This window comes from Mesitornis unicolor, unplaced genomic scaffold (assembly GCF_000695765.1).
Source record: "Mesitornis unicolor isolate BGI_N332 unplaced genomic scaffold, ASM69576v1 scaffold33202, whole genome shotgun sequence".
NCBI classification, from domain to species: Eukaryota; Metazoa; Chordata; class Aves; order Mesitornithiformes; family Mesitornithidae; genus Mesitornis; species Mesitornis unicolor.
In genome coordinates, this window is record NW_010171793.1 from 42,420 (window position 1) to 62,148 (window position 19,729).

General features: G+C 38.2%; 1 protein-coding gene across 1 annotated transcript in view; it reads left to right on the top strand.

Moving 5' to 3' along the window:
• Positions 1–17,193, top strand: part of LOC104537320 (periodic tryptophan protein 2 homolog) — a 17,780-nt gene extending 587 nt beyond the window's left edge. Inside the window, exons 2-21 of the mRNA XM_010180152.1 lie at positions 563–624; positions 785–879; positions 1,260–1,359; positions 2,394–2,537; positions 2,998–3,133; positions 3,655–3,875; positions 5,045–5,188; positions 5,656–5,726; positions 5,825–5,961; positions 7,100–7,248; positions 7,938–8,085; positions 8,995–9,145; positions 9,487–9,667; positions 10,631–10,778; positions 11,910–12,018; positions 12,484–12,549; positions 12,909–13,127; positions 15,503–15,653; positions 16,682–16,756; positions 16,932–17,193. Of these exons, the coding sequence (XP_010178454.1) occupies positions 563–624; positions 785–879; positions 1,260–1,359; positions 2,394–2,537; positions 2,998–3,133; positions 3,655–3,875; positions 5,045–5,188; positions 5,656–5,726; positions 5,825–5,961; positions 7,100–7,248; positions 7,938–8,085; positions 8,995–9,145; positions 9,487–9,667; positions 10,631–10,778; positions 11,910–12,018; positions 12,484–12,549; positions 12,909–13,127; positions 15,503–15,653; positions 16,682–16,756; positions 16,932–17,091 (2,667 nt within the window). The 3' untranslated portion in view covers positions 17,092–17,193. The remainder of the gene's footprint in view (positions 1–562; positions 625–784; positions 880–1,259; positions 1,360–2,393; positions 2,538–2,997; positions 3,134–3,654; positions 3,876–5,044; positions 5,189–5,655; positions 5,727–5,824; positions 5,962–7,099; positions 7,249–7,937; positions 8,086–8,994; positions 9,146–9,486; positions 9,668–10,630; positions 10,779–11,909; positions 12,019–12,483; positions 12,550–12,908; positions 13,128–15,502; positions 15,654–16,681; positions 16,757–16,931) is intronic.
• The last annotated feature ends 2,536 nt before the right edge of the window (positions 17,194–19,729 follow it).

Sequence of the window (19,729 nt, forward strand, 5' to 3'; positions counted from 1 at the left end):
CCTTCCCGCCCCCTCGGCCCCTCTCAGACCTGCCGGCCTAGCAGCCCCTGCCGGAGATAGAGTGGGGATAGGGCCTGGTACTGCCAGCGCGTTTTTTAGGGTGGGGTAGTAACGCTCGCAGGAGGTTGTGGAGCCCGACCCAAGGGTGGCTAAGTCCGTGGTTTTCCATAGTCTGCGGGGGGGGTGCGGTGCTGCCCGCAGCGCCGGCTCTCGCAAGCCTACAGGAACGGGCGAGCGTCCTCTGTGCTGCAGTGTAGGGGTTCAGCTGGTGTGGGCTTGGGTCTGCAAGGATGCTTTGCTTTCCCAAAATGCCCTGGCCTAGCGTTAAAAGGTAAAAGCCTGCCTGGTAGAATAACTGCTGAGGTGCTGCACAGTGCAGATATTCTGTACATTGGTCCGTGGGGAGAGTAGCTTGAGAAGTGCGTAAAGATGTGCTTTAGAAACAAATGGAGGAAAAAATGCTTTGTATCTTGTTTAATCATATGGTTTCTTTGTGTGTTTCTCTCTTGTACTGTCTTTCGTATATGTCAAAGCCTAGACTGTCATCTGCCTTTGCCTATAGGCCAGAGTTGTGATTGATGCTCCTTATGCCAGGATTCTGGCTGGGAGCCCATCTCCTACATAGTTAGTGTTTATGAGGTTTGTGGCAGCTAAAAAAAAGTCGTGGGGATCTTACATTTAAGTAGCTTTAACATAGGTATCAAACCATATTTCATTGCTACTGAAGCTGACTGTTATTTCTACATCTTTATACTCGATTTATTGTTTTCTCTTTTTCTTGCAGTAATAAATGTGAGACATTCCCATTGGCTACAAGGCTTAATATTGTGTGCGTGGGGCTCTCTCCAGATGGAAGTCTTGCCATACTAATTGATGAAGGTACTCTTATAAAGGAGGCATTTGTTGTATAATGCAATGAAATAAAAATCCAGCCAGAAGAGGAAAGTCTGTATTGCTGGGTATTCAACCTTAACAGAGATTAGGAGTTCTCTGCTTTGAAAATTACGTTAGAATTTCAGGGGAAGGTGTCTTTATTTACAGAACTTAAAATAACTTATTTACAAAATTTAGAAAGTGAGGTATAACTTTGATTGTATTTTTCTTCTTAATGATATTAAGCATGCTGTCTTGAAAAGTTTCTGAGAAAGTAATTCCCCCCCCTTGCCCTGCTCTTTAAGGAAAGAAACTGAGCTTGCTAGGGTTATGGATTATTTGGAAACTGGTTTATTTCCATGATCCTTCTTTTTCTGCCCTTACAGAGGGGGCTGCCTTGCTTGTCAGTCTGATTGGTAAATGTGTGATACATCGCTTTTATTTTCACAAGCCAGTTCACAGCGTCAGCTTTTCCCCTGATGGCAAGTAAGTAAAATGTGTTTGCTTTGGAACCAAACAACAGAAAATAGCCCATAAATGAGCTGTAATTATTAAGATAGTGTGACCAATCTGGGGGTGACACCTATATTGATTAATGAAGGGGAGATTTTGAGCTGATCGGAGTCTCTTTATTGTTGAAATTGAGAAGGGAAGAAAAGCAAAGCCTCGGAAACAGATTCTAGCTGGAAAGTTGTCTGTTGTAGATGTTGTCTCTCTTGACTCCTAGAAACACAGAAGATTTGCTGTGAGTCTTAACTGTTCTTAAGTATCCTAGGTAAGGTGAAAGACCCTATGGTGAGGCGGGGGGACGACAATGAGTGCTGCAGAGTTGCATGATGGCACTTGTGGTGGAGCAGTTTCACTGCTGTGTTAGGTTAGTCTACAACTGTGCTGCTGAAAGAGGCTGATCTCTGAATTGAGTGCTTCTTTTCACGTCCCATGTATTTTAACTGCATGGTCATGGATCCAAAAAGTGGTGACACAAATGTTAGAAGCATCAGAAAGGTGACAGGAAAAAGTATGGCGTGCCCATTTTGACAGCATTGCTCAGTGGGATTGACTTAAAGTGATGGTGAATGAGTTTTTGTTTGAAAATTGGAGTCACAGGTCTGTGTTAGGGAATTATACTGGCAACAGGAGCAGATTAGAGGATGTGTGTGACGGATGCAGATGCTTTGTGTTTGCGAAATTGGCCAATATATGGAGGTGAAGAGAGATTGAAGTAAAATATCCTGGTTTAAGTGTTTAAATGTTTCCTTCCTTTGTGAGAATTGGAGAATATATATTTTGTTATTCAACATAAGTGTCTTTTACTAAAGTTTTCCTGTCTTCTAATGCATAATGTATACCTGCACTCATTAGTTTGGGGTATAATACCAATCTGCAAATGGTTTTTTGTTTTTAATTAGAAAGCAAACCGTATTGATCATTTCAGTAACGTGGAAACCTTTTTAACATTATTTTGTTGTATTGCAGGCCATACTGAGCAATTGTTTGCTTTTTCTCCCTTCATATAACAGGAAATTTGTGATTACAAAAGACAATGTTGCTCTTATGTACCATGCTCCTGGGAAGAAACGAGAATTTAATGCGTTTGTGCTGGACAAAACTTATTACGGTCCATATGATGAAACAACTTGTATCGACTGGACTGATGATTCCAAGTGAGTCATTAAACTAAAGCACAGTTTGCCTGCTCGCATTGTTAATATTTGTATGCGTGTATTGTCCATTTTCTTTGCTCTAAAGTATTATACTAACTTTAAAAATTCTTTTTGGCTCTTCTATTTATCATTCTGTCTTGAATTAAAAAATGTTATAATTAGACGGACGAGAAAGTGTAAAATATGCATATCTCAAGGATCAAAAATGCATTCTTGCTTGAAAATACCTAGTTGCTCGTAGAAGGAACATATTTTAGGAATGTGAGCATAGTTGATGTTTTGGATGTATTTAATCCTATCTACCTTTGCTAGAGTCGATTGCCAATCTCAGTTTACAACTCTATTGAGTGTAAAATTACTTCTGAAGTGGTTACAGGTGTCTTCTTGTTCAGAATGTTCCCTACCCAGTGAAGAGTTCTGCAAACCAGTGTTCTAATTCAGACTTCCTTTTCTTTTGTAGGTGTTTTGCAGTAGGGAGCAAGGACATGTCTACATGGGTGTTTGGAGCAGAACGATGGGCAAACTTGATCTACTACTCACTTGGAGGGCATAAGGATATAATAGTAGCCTGCTTTTTTGAAGAGAACAGTCTAGATGTATGTATAATCACACAACATTCTTGACTTTTAATATTAAAGTAGTTGAAGCAGAATCTTATGTATAGGTAAGAATGCTGACTATTTTGATAGTATGTCAGAGTTTAGAAAATACTTAAGTAATACGTCTCTCAACTCCTCTGTTCTGATTGGGCGTTTACAATTCTGTGAATGTTTAAAGAAGTAAACTTTAGAAGGATAGTAAGTTATTTAAAATTGCTCTACAAATAGTTAGAATTTTAAATATGAGAAAAATTATTAGTTGTAATGCCAATTGATAATTAAATTGCCTTCAGTCTTTTTGAAAATTATGTGAGGGTAGGTGAAGTAAATCACCAGTTCTTGGGACAAGTACATTTTCCAGATCAAAGCACCACAAATTCTAGAGGACTAAGTAATATTTTGTCCTAATAATAGAGTGCAGACTTGCTTTAACACTTCTGCAATTCTGTATTCGTAACAAGACAGCAGAATACAAAACATAGGAATTGCATGATTATGTTTGTGTGTTTGTGTTCCAGCTGTACACCATTAGCCAGGATGCAGCTCTCTGTGTGTGGCAGTGTGATACAGAGCTCGATGGTTTGAAGCCCATGCCTCCTAAAAATGCAGCTAGGGAAGAAAATGAAGAAAAAAATGACGAAGAGTTTCTTGAAGAGCCAAAAGGGGAAGAAATCCATGGAAAAGCCAATCCAAATGAAAAAGAGACTAGAAATAAGGTTAAATATTCACGTGTTGCAAAGTAAGTGATTTTCAGTTTTCCAAAGACAGAGTTACAGAGATGTACTATACTGGACTTTTTTCACTCTTGTCACTCATTCAAAGAAGTATAAAACTCTGCCTAGTATTTAGTAATTTGTTATAGATCTCATTTTAAATGGTTTTAGTAGAACACCTGTTTGTCTTGCCTTGACTATGTGAATGAAGTATATATGAATATATATGAAATGAATGAAGTATGTACTTATCCCTTCACCTTCAGAATAACAAGTCAGTGTCATTTTATTAATAGAAGAAATACTGACTTATCATGGATGTTTTAGTGTTTGAAACACAAAAGAAGCGTAAGGAGATCTTTAGTACAGTATCTTTTAAGTAAGTATAGAGGCTTTGCGTTCTTGCAAGAAGAGATTGATTGACTTCAAGAGGTGACAGCAACATTTGATAAAGATGGCTCATCAGCCTCTTTGGTAAACTACTTGGAGATACCTTACTGAATGATCTTGCTGTCTGTCCACATCAAAGGAGACATGGCTTACAAAGAATACTCCAGTTGAAGATAGTTGCAGCATTTAGCTTTGCTTGAAGAAGGATAACATTTGTAGGCAGTCTCTTTGGTCAGTGAAGTGAGGGAGAGATGAGATGCATGTTGGGGACAATTTGAAACACCTGACATCAAGTTCCTGTTCTCAGTCTTTCTGACTGTAAAGGAAGTATAAATGAAGTACCCTACTCCAACTCAGGTTGGAATTAGTCTCAGGCAACAGCACTTCCAGACTGCAGGAATTTGGAGTGTGCAACTGTTGGATAATGTGCGGATGCTCTTTTGTTTGACCATCGTGTGGTGCAGTAAGAGAGAGCTACAAAGAAACAGGAGAAAACCACCTTTGACAGGCGTATATGAATGTTGCTTCAATTCCCTCCTTTGTTAGAGGACTTGTACAGAAGGGTCACCAGTGAATTCATGAGAGTCACCCATATCGGCATTAGATGATCAGAAGGAAACTCAGTGCAGTTCAGTTTCTCTGCAGTTAACTTTTAGTCCCTCTCATTGCATGCAGTTGGTTGGAACTACTGCTTTTTAGTTTTATTGTAGGATACCTTCATAAAAATATATGGCCTGTTTTGGGAACTATAATAGCTTATTTTTGTTTCACATTGTTTGCTTTTTTCTTACTTCTTTGATGCCAGGTATTTTTTCAATAAAGAGGGAGATTTTAATAACCTGACATCTGCAGCTTATCACAAGAAAACACACCTTTTAGTCACTGGTTTTGCCTCTGGAATCTTTCACCTCCATGAGCTTCCAGATTTCAATCTGATCCACTCCTTGAGGTGAGGTATTGGATTGTGGTGGTTTTTTGGTTTGGTTTTGTGTGTGGGATATTTTTTTGTTCTTGTTTTTTCATTTGTTTGTTTACTTGTTTGAGAACACCATATTTAGTAGTGAAGAATATAATAATAATTATTTTCCTTCACTGTATGATGCTAGCTAATAATGCATCATTTCCCTCTACAAAAGACTTTTTTTTTTCTTAAATGTGGGGAGTTTTACTCTGTGCTGGCAAGTATGTTGTTGGGATATAGATGCTCTGTCTTCATTCTGAGTAAGGCAGTGTTGTCTGATGTTTTTGTTTAAAGGAGAGAACATGTACGCTGCTTTTGATGTTGCAGTGATACAGAAATTAAGTAGAGTAATCGATGAACTTGCTTGAACAGAGGAAATAAACCCAAAATATGAAGTTTTATCACAAAAGACTTGAAAACACAAGTTTGTTTATCAGGTAATTCTCTTATTTCAGTATTTCAGACCAAAGAATAGCTTCTGTTTCTATCAACTGTACTGGTGACTGGATTGCCTTTGGATGTTCAGGTTTGTGCATTTTTTGGTCGGTATTTGTTTTGTGACTTGCGTTTGCAGGGTCATTAGTGTGTGCGTAATTCTGGTTAATTCTTCTCGTGTGTTCATAGGTTTGGGTCAGCTCCTGGTGTGGGAATGGCAAAGCGAATCCTATGTGCTGAAGCAGCAGGGTCATTTCAACAGCATGGTTTCATTAGCATATTCTCCAGATGGACAATACATAGCAACTGGAGGGGAGGATGGAAAAGTAAGTGATGCAGTGTCACTGAAATAGGACCTTAAGTTTTAAAGGAAGCAGCTTGAATTTCCATTACATGTAGAAAGCTCTGTTACAATAACTGATATATTTTTCTTTTTATAAAGTCATTTTTTTTTGGCCTTACTTAAATGTTTTGGTTTTTCTCTCTAGAGCATATGAATTTTTTGATTTGCTATTATTGGTACCCTCCGAAAATTGCATCATTCATGCTTTTTAGCAGACAGTTTTTAAATTATTATAGTTGCAGTCACCATAAAGACAAAGAGATATAATTCATCAAATTAACGTTAGTTTATTTATTGTTTAGTGGTTCTATCATACTTTGGGATGAACGTCAGCAAGTTCATACCCTTTTAATAATTGGTTTTGAGGCAAAATTATTCTCAGATTACTTATAAAAGTGCAATTCCTAAACAGATTTTTTTTGAATGTACTATTGCAGAAGCTTGGTATTTAAAAGAAAAATTATCTTCTTTATAGTTGATCTGTATTGAAATGGTAGACTAGGTGTACATGTAGTTTGGGGTTCTTTTTTCATAAAGATGTCTTGTAGAGTAATCCTACAATATCTTGGCACGTAAATGGGACAAAGATAGTTTCTTGTTTCCTATCAGAACTTCTGAATGCCAGAAAGAAGACCTGGCACTTCATGGTTTTTGCCATTCAGATTTAAAATTGGCCAAACCCCAGAAGCTGAAAACTGCGGGTAGCTAAACACAACATTTTTGTTCTAAAAGATATTTAAATAACATCTCAATTGTAACTTCTAGAATGACTTCACAGTTGGTGTTGAATTTGACACTTATCAGTGGACAGTCCAAAGCTTGGGAGCCTGAGGTGCTTGCTGAGTGCTATAGCTTTCCTTGAAAATTAATTTTGTTTTAGGTTTGTTTTTTTACTGTCTCCACTTAGGTTCTCATGTTGTAGGTGGCATCTTTAGGGCTTTAATGATAAGCTGCATCCGTGTGTGTCTCACTTGCACAGAATTCCTTACTGATGGTACTGAAAGTCCTTTTGCTATTGCAGTTTTAGGACTAACTTTTTGTTACTTTTCTGCTGCCTTACCTGTACTTTTTCTGTGAACTGATGATTTTGATTCTAAGGCAGCTTTTCTTGTCTCTTGCAGGTTAAAGTGTGGAACACTTCAAGCAGCTTTTGTTTTGTCACTTTTACAGAACATACCAGTGGTGTAACTGCTGTAACTTTTACTTCCAATGGCTATGTCATTTTGAGTGCTTCCCTAGATGGAACTGTGCGTGCCTTTGATCTACACAGGTAAGTCTTTATAAAGCTTTGGAGTCTCATTTAGTGTTCAGCTTTCACTCAAGATACAGTGAACTGCTGATTGCTTGTTTCAAGTTGAAGTTGCACAAATGCAGTTGTACTGCTTTATTGATTTTTTGGGTTCAGCCTTTGATTTAAGTTTAGATAGTAATTAGGAATCCTGTCACTCTGTCTAGTTTCTCTGAAGAAAACTCTGGAATAATTTCTCTCAGAGAAGCTGGAAATACAGTGAAATCATTGTCTGGCTCTACTGCTCAAATGAGAAGAAGTCACCTGTCTAACAGAACATTTGCTGTAGTTTTAGTGATGGAGCCATTATAATACAGCTGTGCATGGAACTGGATGTGGAAACAAGCGCATGTTTTCTAAAGAATGAATGTATGCTATGTAATAGAAGAAAGCCCTTCTGTTTGGGTATTTTTGGCAGTTATGTCTGCCAAATATTCATAATATCTAATTATATATTAAGAATATTTAATTATATATTATATTAATAATACCTTTTTTGAATTTTGGAATCATGCTTAGGCATTGCATATAATTTTATACAAAGAGTATTTTTTCTGTAGATAGCTTAAAAGACTTTACAAGTAGAATGAAATCCCTTTTTGAATACACTCATAAAACACGTTTAAATCTACCGAAAGTGTTCTCATAATTTATTTTCACATTTACAACAGATACCGCAATTTCCGTACCTTTACATCTCCACGACCAAGTCAGTTCTCTTGTTTAGCTGTGGACTCCAGTGGCGAGATTGTGTCAGCTGGTTCCCAGGATTCCTTCGAAATATTCATCTGGTCAATGCAGAGTGGGAGGCTGCTGGATGTAAGGACCTACAATGTTGGAGGGCTTGAATTTAACACATGATATAGATCATGATACTACGTAGCTTTGGCATCAGAGGGTTTTAGTGCAACGTGAAGTGTTTTGTTATATTCGATAACTGGAGCTACACTATGTTACTCTCAGCAGTTTTTGATTTATTGGGTGGAGGCTGTCCTGGATTTGTGTGAGAAATAGTTTCTAGAATTTCTGAGTACTGAGCTCTTTCTGGCTGATGGAGTAACACCAGTGTGGCTGAGCTAACACATGGGCATGAGAGTCTTTCTGCCAGCAGTTGTTAAGAGATGTTCTTTTCTACAGAAAAGATAAACTGAGCTATTCGTGTATTTAATTTGGCATAGATGTTGAATGCTGTGTTCAATCACTATAGTAATTCAGTGTATAGTAATCCACTTGAGTGGATCTCCAGAGGTTTGAGTTTAGTTTCTTTCCATGATTCCTTTTAAGAGATGTAGGAGCTCCATGCTATAAAAAATCTGTATTACTCTTATTCACAGTTTTTATTTCTGTTTTTTCTTGAATACTTTCAGCTGTGGGACACACTGAATTCTTAGAGCAATTATTTGCTTTTTCACAGTTGGTCTGATTGTTCTGATAACGGGGTGGGGGAGGGGAAGCATGGTGTATTCCTAAGTCTTGGTCTCTAAAGAGACTGTGCGTGCAGAAGAGTGGTGATTGGTGCCTATGCAGTAGTAGCACTTTAGTGAATTTTTTTAGAACTTCTGAAAATAAAAAGTTGAGGATCATTGGTGTGTGTGTCATGCCACATTGCCACATGCCAAAATTGACCTCAAGCATGGTTTCATTGCTCTATATAGAGTTTACTGGACACAGACTACATGAATTTCAGTTTCATTCATGTAACTCTGTTGCCTTTTCTTCTTTTATTAGGTCTTATCAGGTCATGAGGGCCCCATCAGCTGTTTATCCTTTAACCCAATGAAGTGTGTCCTAGCTAGTGCCTCTTGGGATAAAACTGTCAAGTTATGGGATATGTTAGACAGCTGGAGAACTAAGGAGACACTAATAATGAACTCAGATGGTAAGCTTTATTTCATCTCTTATAAATGTAAAAATATTATTTAAAGTATTTCAAGAATGAACAACAGAACATGATAGATATGGACAGATGCATTATTGGTAATGAAACCCAAAATTAGACATAGTTCTCTGTAGTACTTTGTTAACAGTGCAAGAAAGCTTTTTTTTTTTGCTTAATGTTGACTCTAGCTTTATAATTAGTGATGTCGTCCAGAGAAAGAGTACAGTAGTACTTGTTACTTTTAAGCTTTCTCTGGTAGTTGAGATAAGATCCTAGAAAAATACAGGGTATTTTCTTAGAAAAAGATCTGATGGCATTTTTAACTGTTAAATTCTTTGCAGTTCTTGTTGTTGCTTTCCGTCCTGATGGCAAGGAGCTTGCAGTTGCTGCTTTGAATGGACAGATAACATTTTGGGATCATGAAGAGGCAGTGCAGACTGGCTCAATTGAGGGAAGGCACGATCTTCAGATGGGAAGGAAGGAGCTTGATAAAATAACTGCCAAACAAGCAGCTAAGGGAAAGTAAGTAAATGAGATTGCAGGGAAGGGAGGGTGCCACGCTAGATTTTGCTTTTGAATTGTTTCTTTCTGTTTGTTTTACACGTGAAGATTTCACAGGGCATCTGCTGTTCATATATTTTGATTCTGCTGCTGGATTTTAAAAGACTGCCTGACTTCATACCTGGGTGGTTCCTTTTTGTCTTTTGCTGTGTTCGCCCACTGTTCAGCATCATTCTGAGCATCTGTTCTTTTTCATCAGTCACAAACTTGGGTTGCCAGCATAATGCTTAAGCTTGTCATGACAAGTGATTAATTGACTAAATGTGATAGGTTTTTGTGTGGATATCTTGTTACATAGGTACTAGTATGTAACCATTAGTGTGTAGAAGCTGATACGTTTTTAAAAAACTGTAAATATGCTGTGGGGTTTATTAAACATTATGCATGTGAAGTAATATTTAGAGACAAGTTGAATTTGTGTGCTGTCAAAGTGTAACATAGAAGTCGTGTTTCATTCTTCTCTTTTTTCCCTTGAGCCCTTTTTTTCTCTTATTTTTATTGCTCCCCCCAAAACAAAATGAAAAAAGGAAAACATCACTTCTTAAAAAGAAAAAATCCTGGTGTTTGGTGATCTCCCACCTATTTCTTTAAAACATGCCATGACATGGTTTTTTCTTTAGGTTTTCTGACCATCCTTAGCATTTTGTAGGGTGTAGTTGAGAGCTCATTCATTGAGCTGCAACTCAGAATCGGAAGTATGGAAGTACTTTAAAAAGCTGTTGAAGTTCTAAATTGTGACTCATGGTGAAGTACTAGGTACTTACTTGTAGTAAACAGTTTTGTGTGTTAAGTACAGACTGTGTGAATGAAGATCTCTACTTTTTCCATGGAGTGGTTATTCTTCTGTGTATTCATGCTGTACTTACATCTTTTAGCTTGGATGTGGCAATGAAATTAACTGTATCTTTTTTTTTTTTTCACTAGATCCTTTACTACTCTGTGTTACTCAGCAGATGGTCAGTCTATTCTGGCAGGTGGATTATCAAAATTTGTCTGTATATATAATATCAAGGAACAGATACTTATGAAAAAATTTGAAATCTCATGCAACTTTTCTTTAGATGCAATGGAGGTATGTGACCACAGTCATTCATTTTCATATCCCCCGTCCCCCTTGCAAGATTTTGGTTTTGGTATAACATCTCATTAAGTGGGATTCATGAGAATGTTTTGTTAAGCATAGGTTCATTTTCTTGGATTTGTGCAGGAGAATGGCAGGGAAATATTTCTCAAAAACAAAATTAATTCCTGATGCTCGGCTAACTTTAGTCTTGCCAGATTGCAGTGTGTTTGTAATGAATGAGCAGAACTCTTAAGCATAGTTCAGTCAGTTGGCACTTAACTGAAAATTGAAGAGAAAATATGAAAATTTAAATTATCGATATTTTGTACTAAGATAAGCAACTGACACCCAGGGAAAGTTGTGTTAGCAAAGAAATGAAGGATTTTATTGTGAACATAGGAGAGCACCACTGACCTCTACAAATTTTTATTTCTGAATATTGCCAAATGCAAAAATAAATTCCTTTAAAGTGAACAATGAAAAGCATCAGAAGGAAAAGGTTCCAGTGACCCTTCTTAACATCCCCTTACCTGGAAGAATAGCGACTGTGCCAGTGTTCATGGCAGGCTGTATTTGACTAGTTCGAAGTATACGTCTTTGAGAGCAGTGGTTTGTGAAGCAGCCTTCATTTCTCTGCTGCCCTCTATTGTGCTGGCATAGCTCAACATGTGGCTTCAAAGTATACCAGAAGTGAGCCAGCTGGAAAAGAATTCTGGAGGATATGGGTGTTTAAAAATAGAGGATGGGTAGGTCCTTAAAATGTCACTTCCATAGCTGTCTGGCTATACAGCCCTTACCTTACACAGTACAAATATGGAACCTGAAGGGGAGGAAGAGTAGGGCTGCAGCTGAGGAAATGGCACTTCTCTTAAGTAGAACAAGGTTGTAATAATGTGAAATTAGTCTAATCTGTGCTGTTCTGAGCCAGCCTTAAGCAGCCCTATTTTCATCTGAGGTTGGACACTTGTGTGCTGTTGTGAAATTGGCTGTTTTCTCCATGATTTTGGAGAAACACTTGGAAGAATCGTAAGAGAGATCATTATCACTAGATAACTCCTGAATATTTTGGAGACTTTTCACTTAATGCAGGTGTTTGAGTGAACGTTCAGTGCAGTGAATGGAACTTGCTTGTTTTTCTAGGAGTACTTGGATCGGAGAAAAATGACTGAGTTTGGCAGCATGGCTCTGATCGATGAAGGGGCTGGAGATGAAGATGGTGTTGCTATTCCTCTTCCTGGAGTAAAAAGAGGTACGGTTTTTGACTGCAGTCTTGTTACGAGTTTTATGTGGATCAAAACCTTTGAATTAGAGTTGATACCAGATGAGAGGGTTTGAATTGTTCAGCTCAGTTTTAAAGTTAGGATTACCTGAATGTAGCTTCAGGGATCTGTTACGCAGGTGTTCAGCTGATGCATGGTGGGTCCTTTTGCATAGTAGAAGCAACAGGAAACAGGAGGTGCTGTTCGTCTCCTGGATATGGAATGTAGCAGTCCCAGTTTCATTTTCAAAGAGCAAAATTCAGCCCCACCACTTATCGTAGCTGTAAGATCTCTTGGACATGGACTATCCCTTACTTACTTTGTCTTTAACTCTGCCAGGTTTTGGCATGTTCTGCATTATTTTTCAGTATAATTATAACAGCATAATTAGAGTTGATAGCTAGACCACAAACTTTTGGTGAATATATTAAATCGCTTCTAAACTTCTCTTCTAGGTGACATGAGTTACCGACACTTTAAACCAGAAATAAGAGTGACTTGCCTGCGATTCTCTCCCACAGGTGAGTATTGACAATCGATGTAGAATTTCTTATACCATGTAAAACAAGCAAAAGAGTAGAACGCAGGAGGAGTAATAACGAAGTACAAATGCCTTGTAGCTGGTCTCTCCTGATGTTATACAATGCTGTTAGGTTTGTAGTTAGTTTTCTGTGTGGTGAATAATAAGGAAATTCGAGTGTACATCACTTTCAGCGTATTTTTACAAGCATTGCCATTGCTCACAGGTCCATCAGTGATGCATGGTGTTTGGTTTTACCCACTTCTTGTAAGCAATGAGGAGTCATCTGTTTACCATTACTTTTCTGTTTCCATCCTAGAAAACCCGGCTTTGTTGTTAAAAATTGTTACTCCCTTCTAGGGCGCAGCTGGGCAGCCACCACCACAGAGGGTCTTCTTGTCTATTCACTGGACTCTGGGCTAATTTTTGATCCTTTTGAGCTGGATATTGATGTCACACCCAGCAATATACGCAAAACACTGCACCGAAAGGAATACACTATGGCTATCGTCATGGCCTTCAAGCTTAATGAGAAGAAATTAATTCAGGAGGTCATAGAGGCTGTACCTAGAAATGAAAGTAAGTGGGTCTTCCTTGAAATTTGACTGAGCTAGCTGTAAGCAGAGATGTGTAAGCCAAATAAGCTGAAGCATAAAGGGCAGAGTTTAGCTTTGGTGTGGGAGTGGAGGGAGTTTTAACATTGATATTTAAGGACTTTGTACCATACCTAAAGACTAAAGAGGAAGGGGTGGTCTTCTGGAAAAAAAAAGAGTAGACTTTTTGGTGTTAACTTTTGTTTTAATTTTACTGCATGCTCACCTTGTGACTTTTGAACATGGAATTTGATCAGGTCTGGATATGCAGGTCAAGTTTTTGGATGTCAGTTCTCAGAAGCAGCTGATGTTAGAGGGGCACAGCAAGTTTAACATAAGTTAGAAGTAGGGTGCCTGTGTGATGAAGGCGATCAACTGGATGCTGGGCTGTGCTACATCAAGGATGTAGACAGCAGTTGGAGGAAACCGATCAGTCTTCTCTATTGGGCAGTTGAGACCACATCAGGAGTACTCTGCTTAGTTTTGGGCTTGCCAGGAAAAGACACACACTGATACTCTGGAGCATCTGATGGAGGACTTGGAAAATGACTGGAGGGCCAGAGTGCATGACAGCTGAGCAGAGGCTCAAGAGAGCTGGGTTTGTTCAGTCTTCTGAAGAGAAGGAGAACATTTTTACTGTCTTGAAGTGCCTAACGGGATGTTAGAAAGAAGGCAGAACCAGATTTGGAGTTGCATAATGGTATGATAAGAGCCAACAGACCTTTTACAGCATGAAAAATTCCAAAAAGATACTAAAACCAGTAGTATGCTGGGGGGTAGTCAAGTGTGGCAGCAGGTTGACAAGGGAGGTAGTAGAGTCTCCATCCTTGGAAGTGTTCAGTAGTCAGCTGGATGGAGTTTCTGTGCCAGCTGCTCTAAATTAGTCTTGCTTTGGACTGCCAAAATTTGGAGCAACTCTGCAACTGTCAGCACTTTGAAGTTCTGATTATTTTTGTTCCTTCAGTTATAGTGCTTGTGAAATACATCCCTCTAAACATATGTAAATATGGTTGTTAGAGAGGGCTGTGTTCACGCAAACCAAACAGATTATTAGTTAAGTGCCAAGCTCTTTCTAACAAGAGACAGAAACTTTCATAATTGTGATATGTTAGAAACAAAAGGAACAGATAGGATGTCACTCAGCTTTGAAGAACATTTATTGAAGTTATTCTTTGGCACCGTTTTCATCATTTTGATAAGTAATGTGCACATTCACTAACTATATGGTAGGCATGGCCTTAAAAATAAACTTTCAGTATTGTATTCTGCTTATCTTCATAGCTTCATTAACAGTCCTGTCATAGTAACTCTAAAGTATATTTTTTTAGCTTTACCTCAGTGTTGTTACTTTAGTAAAAAGTGTTTATTTTCTTCCAGTGTTTCATGTGTAATAAACAAAAAAAATTCTTTTCTCTAGTCAAAACATGCATGAGTCTGAAATCAGATGTTTTCCAAGCCAACTGCTTTGTAGGATTTTCTTACCTTATTCTCTAGGTAGCAAGCTTGATAATTCTGTGTGTCAGGTGAATAATCTTTTACATACCTGTGTTGGCATAATGGTGTTTCTCTCTGTCTGGCAGAACTTAGTTCTCTTTTACTGAAGTTAACCAAAACTCCATGCACACAGGCAACGCTGGGTAAGTAGTCAGGTGCCAAAACATCAGGAGCAGAGGATGAAGCAATTTCAGGCATTGTTAATCTGCTGTTAACAGAGTGAATGTGCACCTGTTCCTTTAAAAGCGCAAAACTTTTTTCACAGTTGAATGCTGCATAAGCCACTTGGCATGGCTGCAGAGAGTAGGACTTGGTTATTTTTGAGAGAGGGTTATATATAATGAGGTCATCATAGTTACATGCAAGATTAATCATGCTTCTAAATCATGCTTCTTTGTGCTGCACAATTGCTAACACCGTTCAGACACTTCCTCTGTGAGCAGGCGACTTCGCTGTCCTTTCAAGTATCCTTTATTGCCACTTACTGTTACACCTCACTAGTTCCACTGAATACAGAAATTCCTATGAAGTCAGAAGCAGCAAGACTTCAATAAAGTCCAGTTAAACCAAAAGAGGAGGAAAGGGTGGAAGTTCTGAAGGAGAGCTGATGGGAAGAGTATTCTGGTAGGAGGAAGAACGTGGGGAGGAGAGGAGTTAAGTTCTTGCTTTAAATACAGTTGTGATTGGAAGGCTCAAAGAGGAAAGACTTTCTCTCTTGAGAAACTATGGTACTGTACCCTGAAATACAGTATTAGTTGCCAAAATGGTGCTTCCTTTTCCTTCCCCTATATGCTTTCCTGTCTTGTTATTCCACGTAGTAATTCAACTCTTAACGTCTATGGGCTTTCTTTCTCCCGTCTTGCACAGTTGATGTTGTCTGCTCATCACTCCCAGACCTGTACGTGGAGAAAGTATTGGAGTTCCTGGCCTCTGCGTTTGAGATAACTTGTCATTTAGAGTTCTACCTTATTTGGGCTCATAAGTTGCTCATGCTGCATGGACAGAAACTGAAAACAAGGTGAGATCTTGTGCAAGTCAAGAAGCTGACAAGCATTTTAAAATACCTACCGCTTTGAAGTTCTTAATTAACAGTTACTGACGTTATAGGCAAATACATATACAGCACTTAAAACGACTTAATTTACATTTATTTCATGTACATTTAATATTTAAATCTTTGCATGTATTTATAACATTACATTTTTAATTTAATACAACTTCTTTACTAACAAGTGTATAAGATAGAATTTGAATGCATAGAAGTGTTTGTGACGATAAACTGCAAAAACAGTTTTCAAAACTGCATAGCTTGCTTACCCTATAAATGCGTAAAGATTGAGTGGTAGGATTTTGGCAATTGTGTTTTTAAGGAATGATGTGTATTAAAGACAACTGAAAGATAATGTGCAAGTACTGACTGCATTTTGTAGACATAGCTTCTGATTACACCATGCACTTTTAGCTTGTTAGTATTTTGCTTTCTTATGTAGTTCTTTACAACTACATGTGCCTGCTATATGACTTATTTTCAGCCCACTTCTAGTATTGAGCCTATAGACTTTTCAGATAAAAAATAGGCAAATTTACAGTTGAAATAGGCTAAGTGAGAGATAATCTGAGAAAGAGTCTTACAAGTTAAAGAAACAGTGCATTGTGTAACTCTTTCCTTGCCTCAAAAGGGATATTAATGTTTTAGTTACTGAAATGACTGGAGCAGATTTTCTCCTTTTGTTGCTGATTAAGTAGAAGAGGACAATTTTAAACCAAACTCTTCCTTGTACAGAAAGTACTGTAGTACCTGGAAGGAACTGTCCTTAGTACAGCAAGCAGTATTAGTTCCTCAAACTGCAGTTTGACATTAGAACAATAAATATTTCTGGCAATAATATTACTTGTATTGAGTATATTCATTAAGGGCAGAGTCAAGAGCAAAAAAGGTTGGTTTGTTTAGCAGTATCTTAACACATTTTGAGAATATAGAAAAGTTCTAGACTTCCATACGTAAATACAAATTGCACTGCAAGTTGCCTGTTTCCTCCATTCAAGGTCAGTGAAGCTGCTCCCTGTGATTCAGTTCCTTCACAGAAGCATCCAACGTCATTTTGAAGATGTTTCCAAACTGTATGTATTGTTACATTTAAAAGTTTAAATCAAAACCCTGCACAAAAGTGTGGAGTAATTTGGGGGGTGATAGCGTGGTATTAGAGCTTTTGAGACTGGTCTTCTTTTAGTGTTGTTTTTATTTTAGGAGAAAAATGAAATCTTGCTTCTAACATGTTGCTATTTATTTTTGCAGCTGTGAGTGGAATATCTACAATATTAAATACGCATTGGCCATTTCACAACAGCGGGGCATGAAGCGTCTGGCAGAAGAAACATCAGTAGATGAAGACGATTTGAATTCTGACAGTGATTATCTTATGCAGGAAGTTGATAAGGACAGTCTTAGTTCCTAGTTACTCTTCAGGGGAGGGAGAAAACCTCAGACAGAGTAATTTTACGCAGTGGTATTCACTGAGAACGAGTCGCCCTCATAGTGGCGTATTTTAACTCTTCTTTTTTTTTTGACAGTGTGGATGGAGTTACAGAAGTGGGGGAAATGTAGAATAGACATAGGGCCAGCCATGGCGTATTTGGTGCACCCTTCAACTGTAACAGCTTGACAACATTAATTTCTTGATTCATTGGTTTCTTTTTTTATTGTTCCTGATTTCAAGTACAGCAAAAATGCATTCTTATATCAGTGAAATTAGAACTACTACTGGAAGAAATGCATTCTTTATTAAAAATGCATTATACATAGACTAAGAATTGTGAGTTATTTGTAATGCAGTCTTGTCATACTTTGTGATGGGCTTTTTAAAAATCCTTTTTAAAATCATTAATTGGAGGTCTCCATATTGCTCTCTACTTGTCTTAAATGTTGTTTTAATTGGCTTTAATATGTTCATATTACTGGAACACTGTAAGGAATAGGTGGACACATTTTGCTTAGTTCTGTAGCTTCTAAACTGGAATATTTCAATAATGAAGCAAGCATTCATTATTCACTGTGATGAAGTTTCAATAATGAGGTTAAATTATATACCCATAACAATGAATATGGGAAAAAAATTACTGTGCCGTCAACTTCTGCAAGGTATAATTAATTAATCTGATATACTGTAGTAAAAATGTGTTTAGGAAATTGCTAACTCAATAACTAATTTAAACTATGAGAACATGTTACAGATGTTTCTTTGTATCTTGAAAACCCTTTCTTGTCTTGTTTTTTTTTAAAATGTTTTTGTTAACATACGGAAATCTGAAACTTCTGTTTTCCTTACTTCTGTGAATTGGGGTGAGAATTGGCTAATAACAGCAGTGAGGCCATGAACACTGTTTGTGGTGCTTTCAAGCCACATGTCGAAAGGGCTTTTTTAATTAAGATAATGCAAATATTAATAGGGAGCCAGACTTGTTTTTTTGGTTGTTTTTTTTTTCTTCCTTCCAGTGTATTCTGTTATTTTGTATTTGGTTTCTAGTCTCTTTCCACTCTTGGAAGAGAGGAGAGTTATGAGTATTGAAAACTGCTTCTGGAAAAAACAAATTCCAAAATAATACAGCAGACACATACAGTCAGTTTGTAGAATTTCAGTATGTAAAATAAAGATGCACTTGCTACTTAAATAAAACATAGCAGAGTGACTTGTTTTGGTTTTCTTATGGTAAACTGTTTCAAAATGTCTTCAGTTGCTGGTGCCCCCTTGCGTCCTAGCATTTTCATGGTTGTGCCTATGTTTCAGGATCTCGGAGGAGCTGGGCTGTTACCTGACATAAAACAGTTGTTACTTCCTAATCCACTTTACTGTTTTTCATATACATGTCTTTGCATGCTTTTTAAAAGACCATATTCTTTTCCCAAACTGTATGACAGGGTGTAATAATTCTGGGACTGTTAAGGCAATTGCTTTGTGCTCTGTAAATAGGAGTTGTGCTGTTTTATGAAGTTGGCTAACTTGATCCTTAAATTTGTATTTGTCTCTTGGATTTATAGTATTTCAAAACACAGAATGGAGGAAATGTGGCCTTTCGCAACAACATTGTAGAAACAGGAGTTTGGGTTATTCTACTTTTTCTGTTCAAAACATTTCTGAAGATTAAAACTTCACAGCAAATATGTTTAAGAAAGTGGAAGAACCTTGAGCAGAGGTGAGCAGGGTAGTGTAGAACCAGTTCTTGAATATGAGTTAGACATGTTCTTGCATTAGTCACTCTGCTTGAGCCATAAGGAGGCAATGCGGTACCTTGCCAATGCAGTACCTTTGCTTGCCCATAGGAGGACTGATGAAAACTAAATATCAGGTATTGGGTCTAAGCTTGGCTTGGTCCTCGTGTGTGTTGGCACAATTGAAGTGTGACCATCACCCATGTGCCCTGGAGTTAGGCTTTGAAGCATCACCGTTTCCCTGCTGGCCTCACATGCAGACTGAGACCACATCTGCTAACTTCCGTCTTGGCTTAATTAGATCTGATAATAGAGAGATGTATATGTGTATTCCAACAGGACTTTTTTAGATGTAGCTTGGTTTCCTTAATAAAGGATGCTGGGAGATGGAAAGCTTTTCATCAGGGAAAGAAATTTACTAGTTATGGGACTTAGCACTGTTTTAATGGGTTTTTTAAATCCTTTTTTTTTAAAGCAATATGGTATTTCACAAGATCCTAGAAAGAAATAAATGAAGCTGTCCCAGTATGTTGGTTTGTTTATCCTGTTTTTATTAACAGCTGTAGTCTCAGCACCCCTTCACTGCCCGCACACTGCTCTACTCTCCTTGTGCTGCCACACTCTGGCTGCGCCCACCTTGTGGCTACCCCCTCTCGCTTGCAAAAGGAACCTGGTGCTGCTGGGTTTGTGTTCAAAAGGATTTATTTCCATGCACTTTTTACTTTTTTTACTACCACTGTTACTGTTGCTAAAAGCGGTATCGGAAAGGACCACGGGCCTGCAGGCCCTAACGCAGGCGGGCGCTGCCCCTCCTCGCCTCCAGGGGGCGCCCCCAACGGCGCCGCCAGGGGCGCCACGGCCTCCCGGCCCGGCCCTCCCCTAGCGGC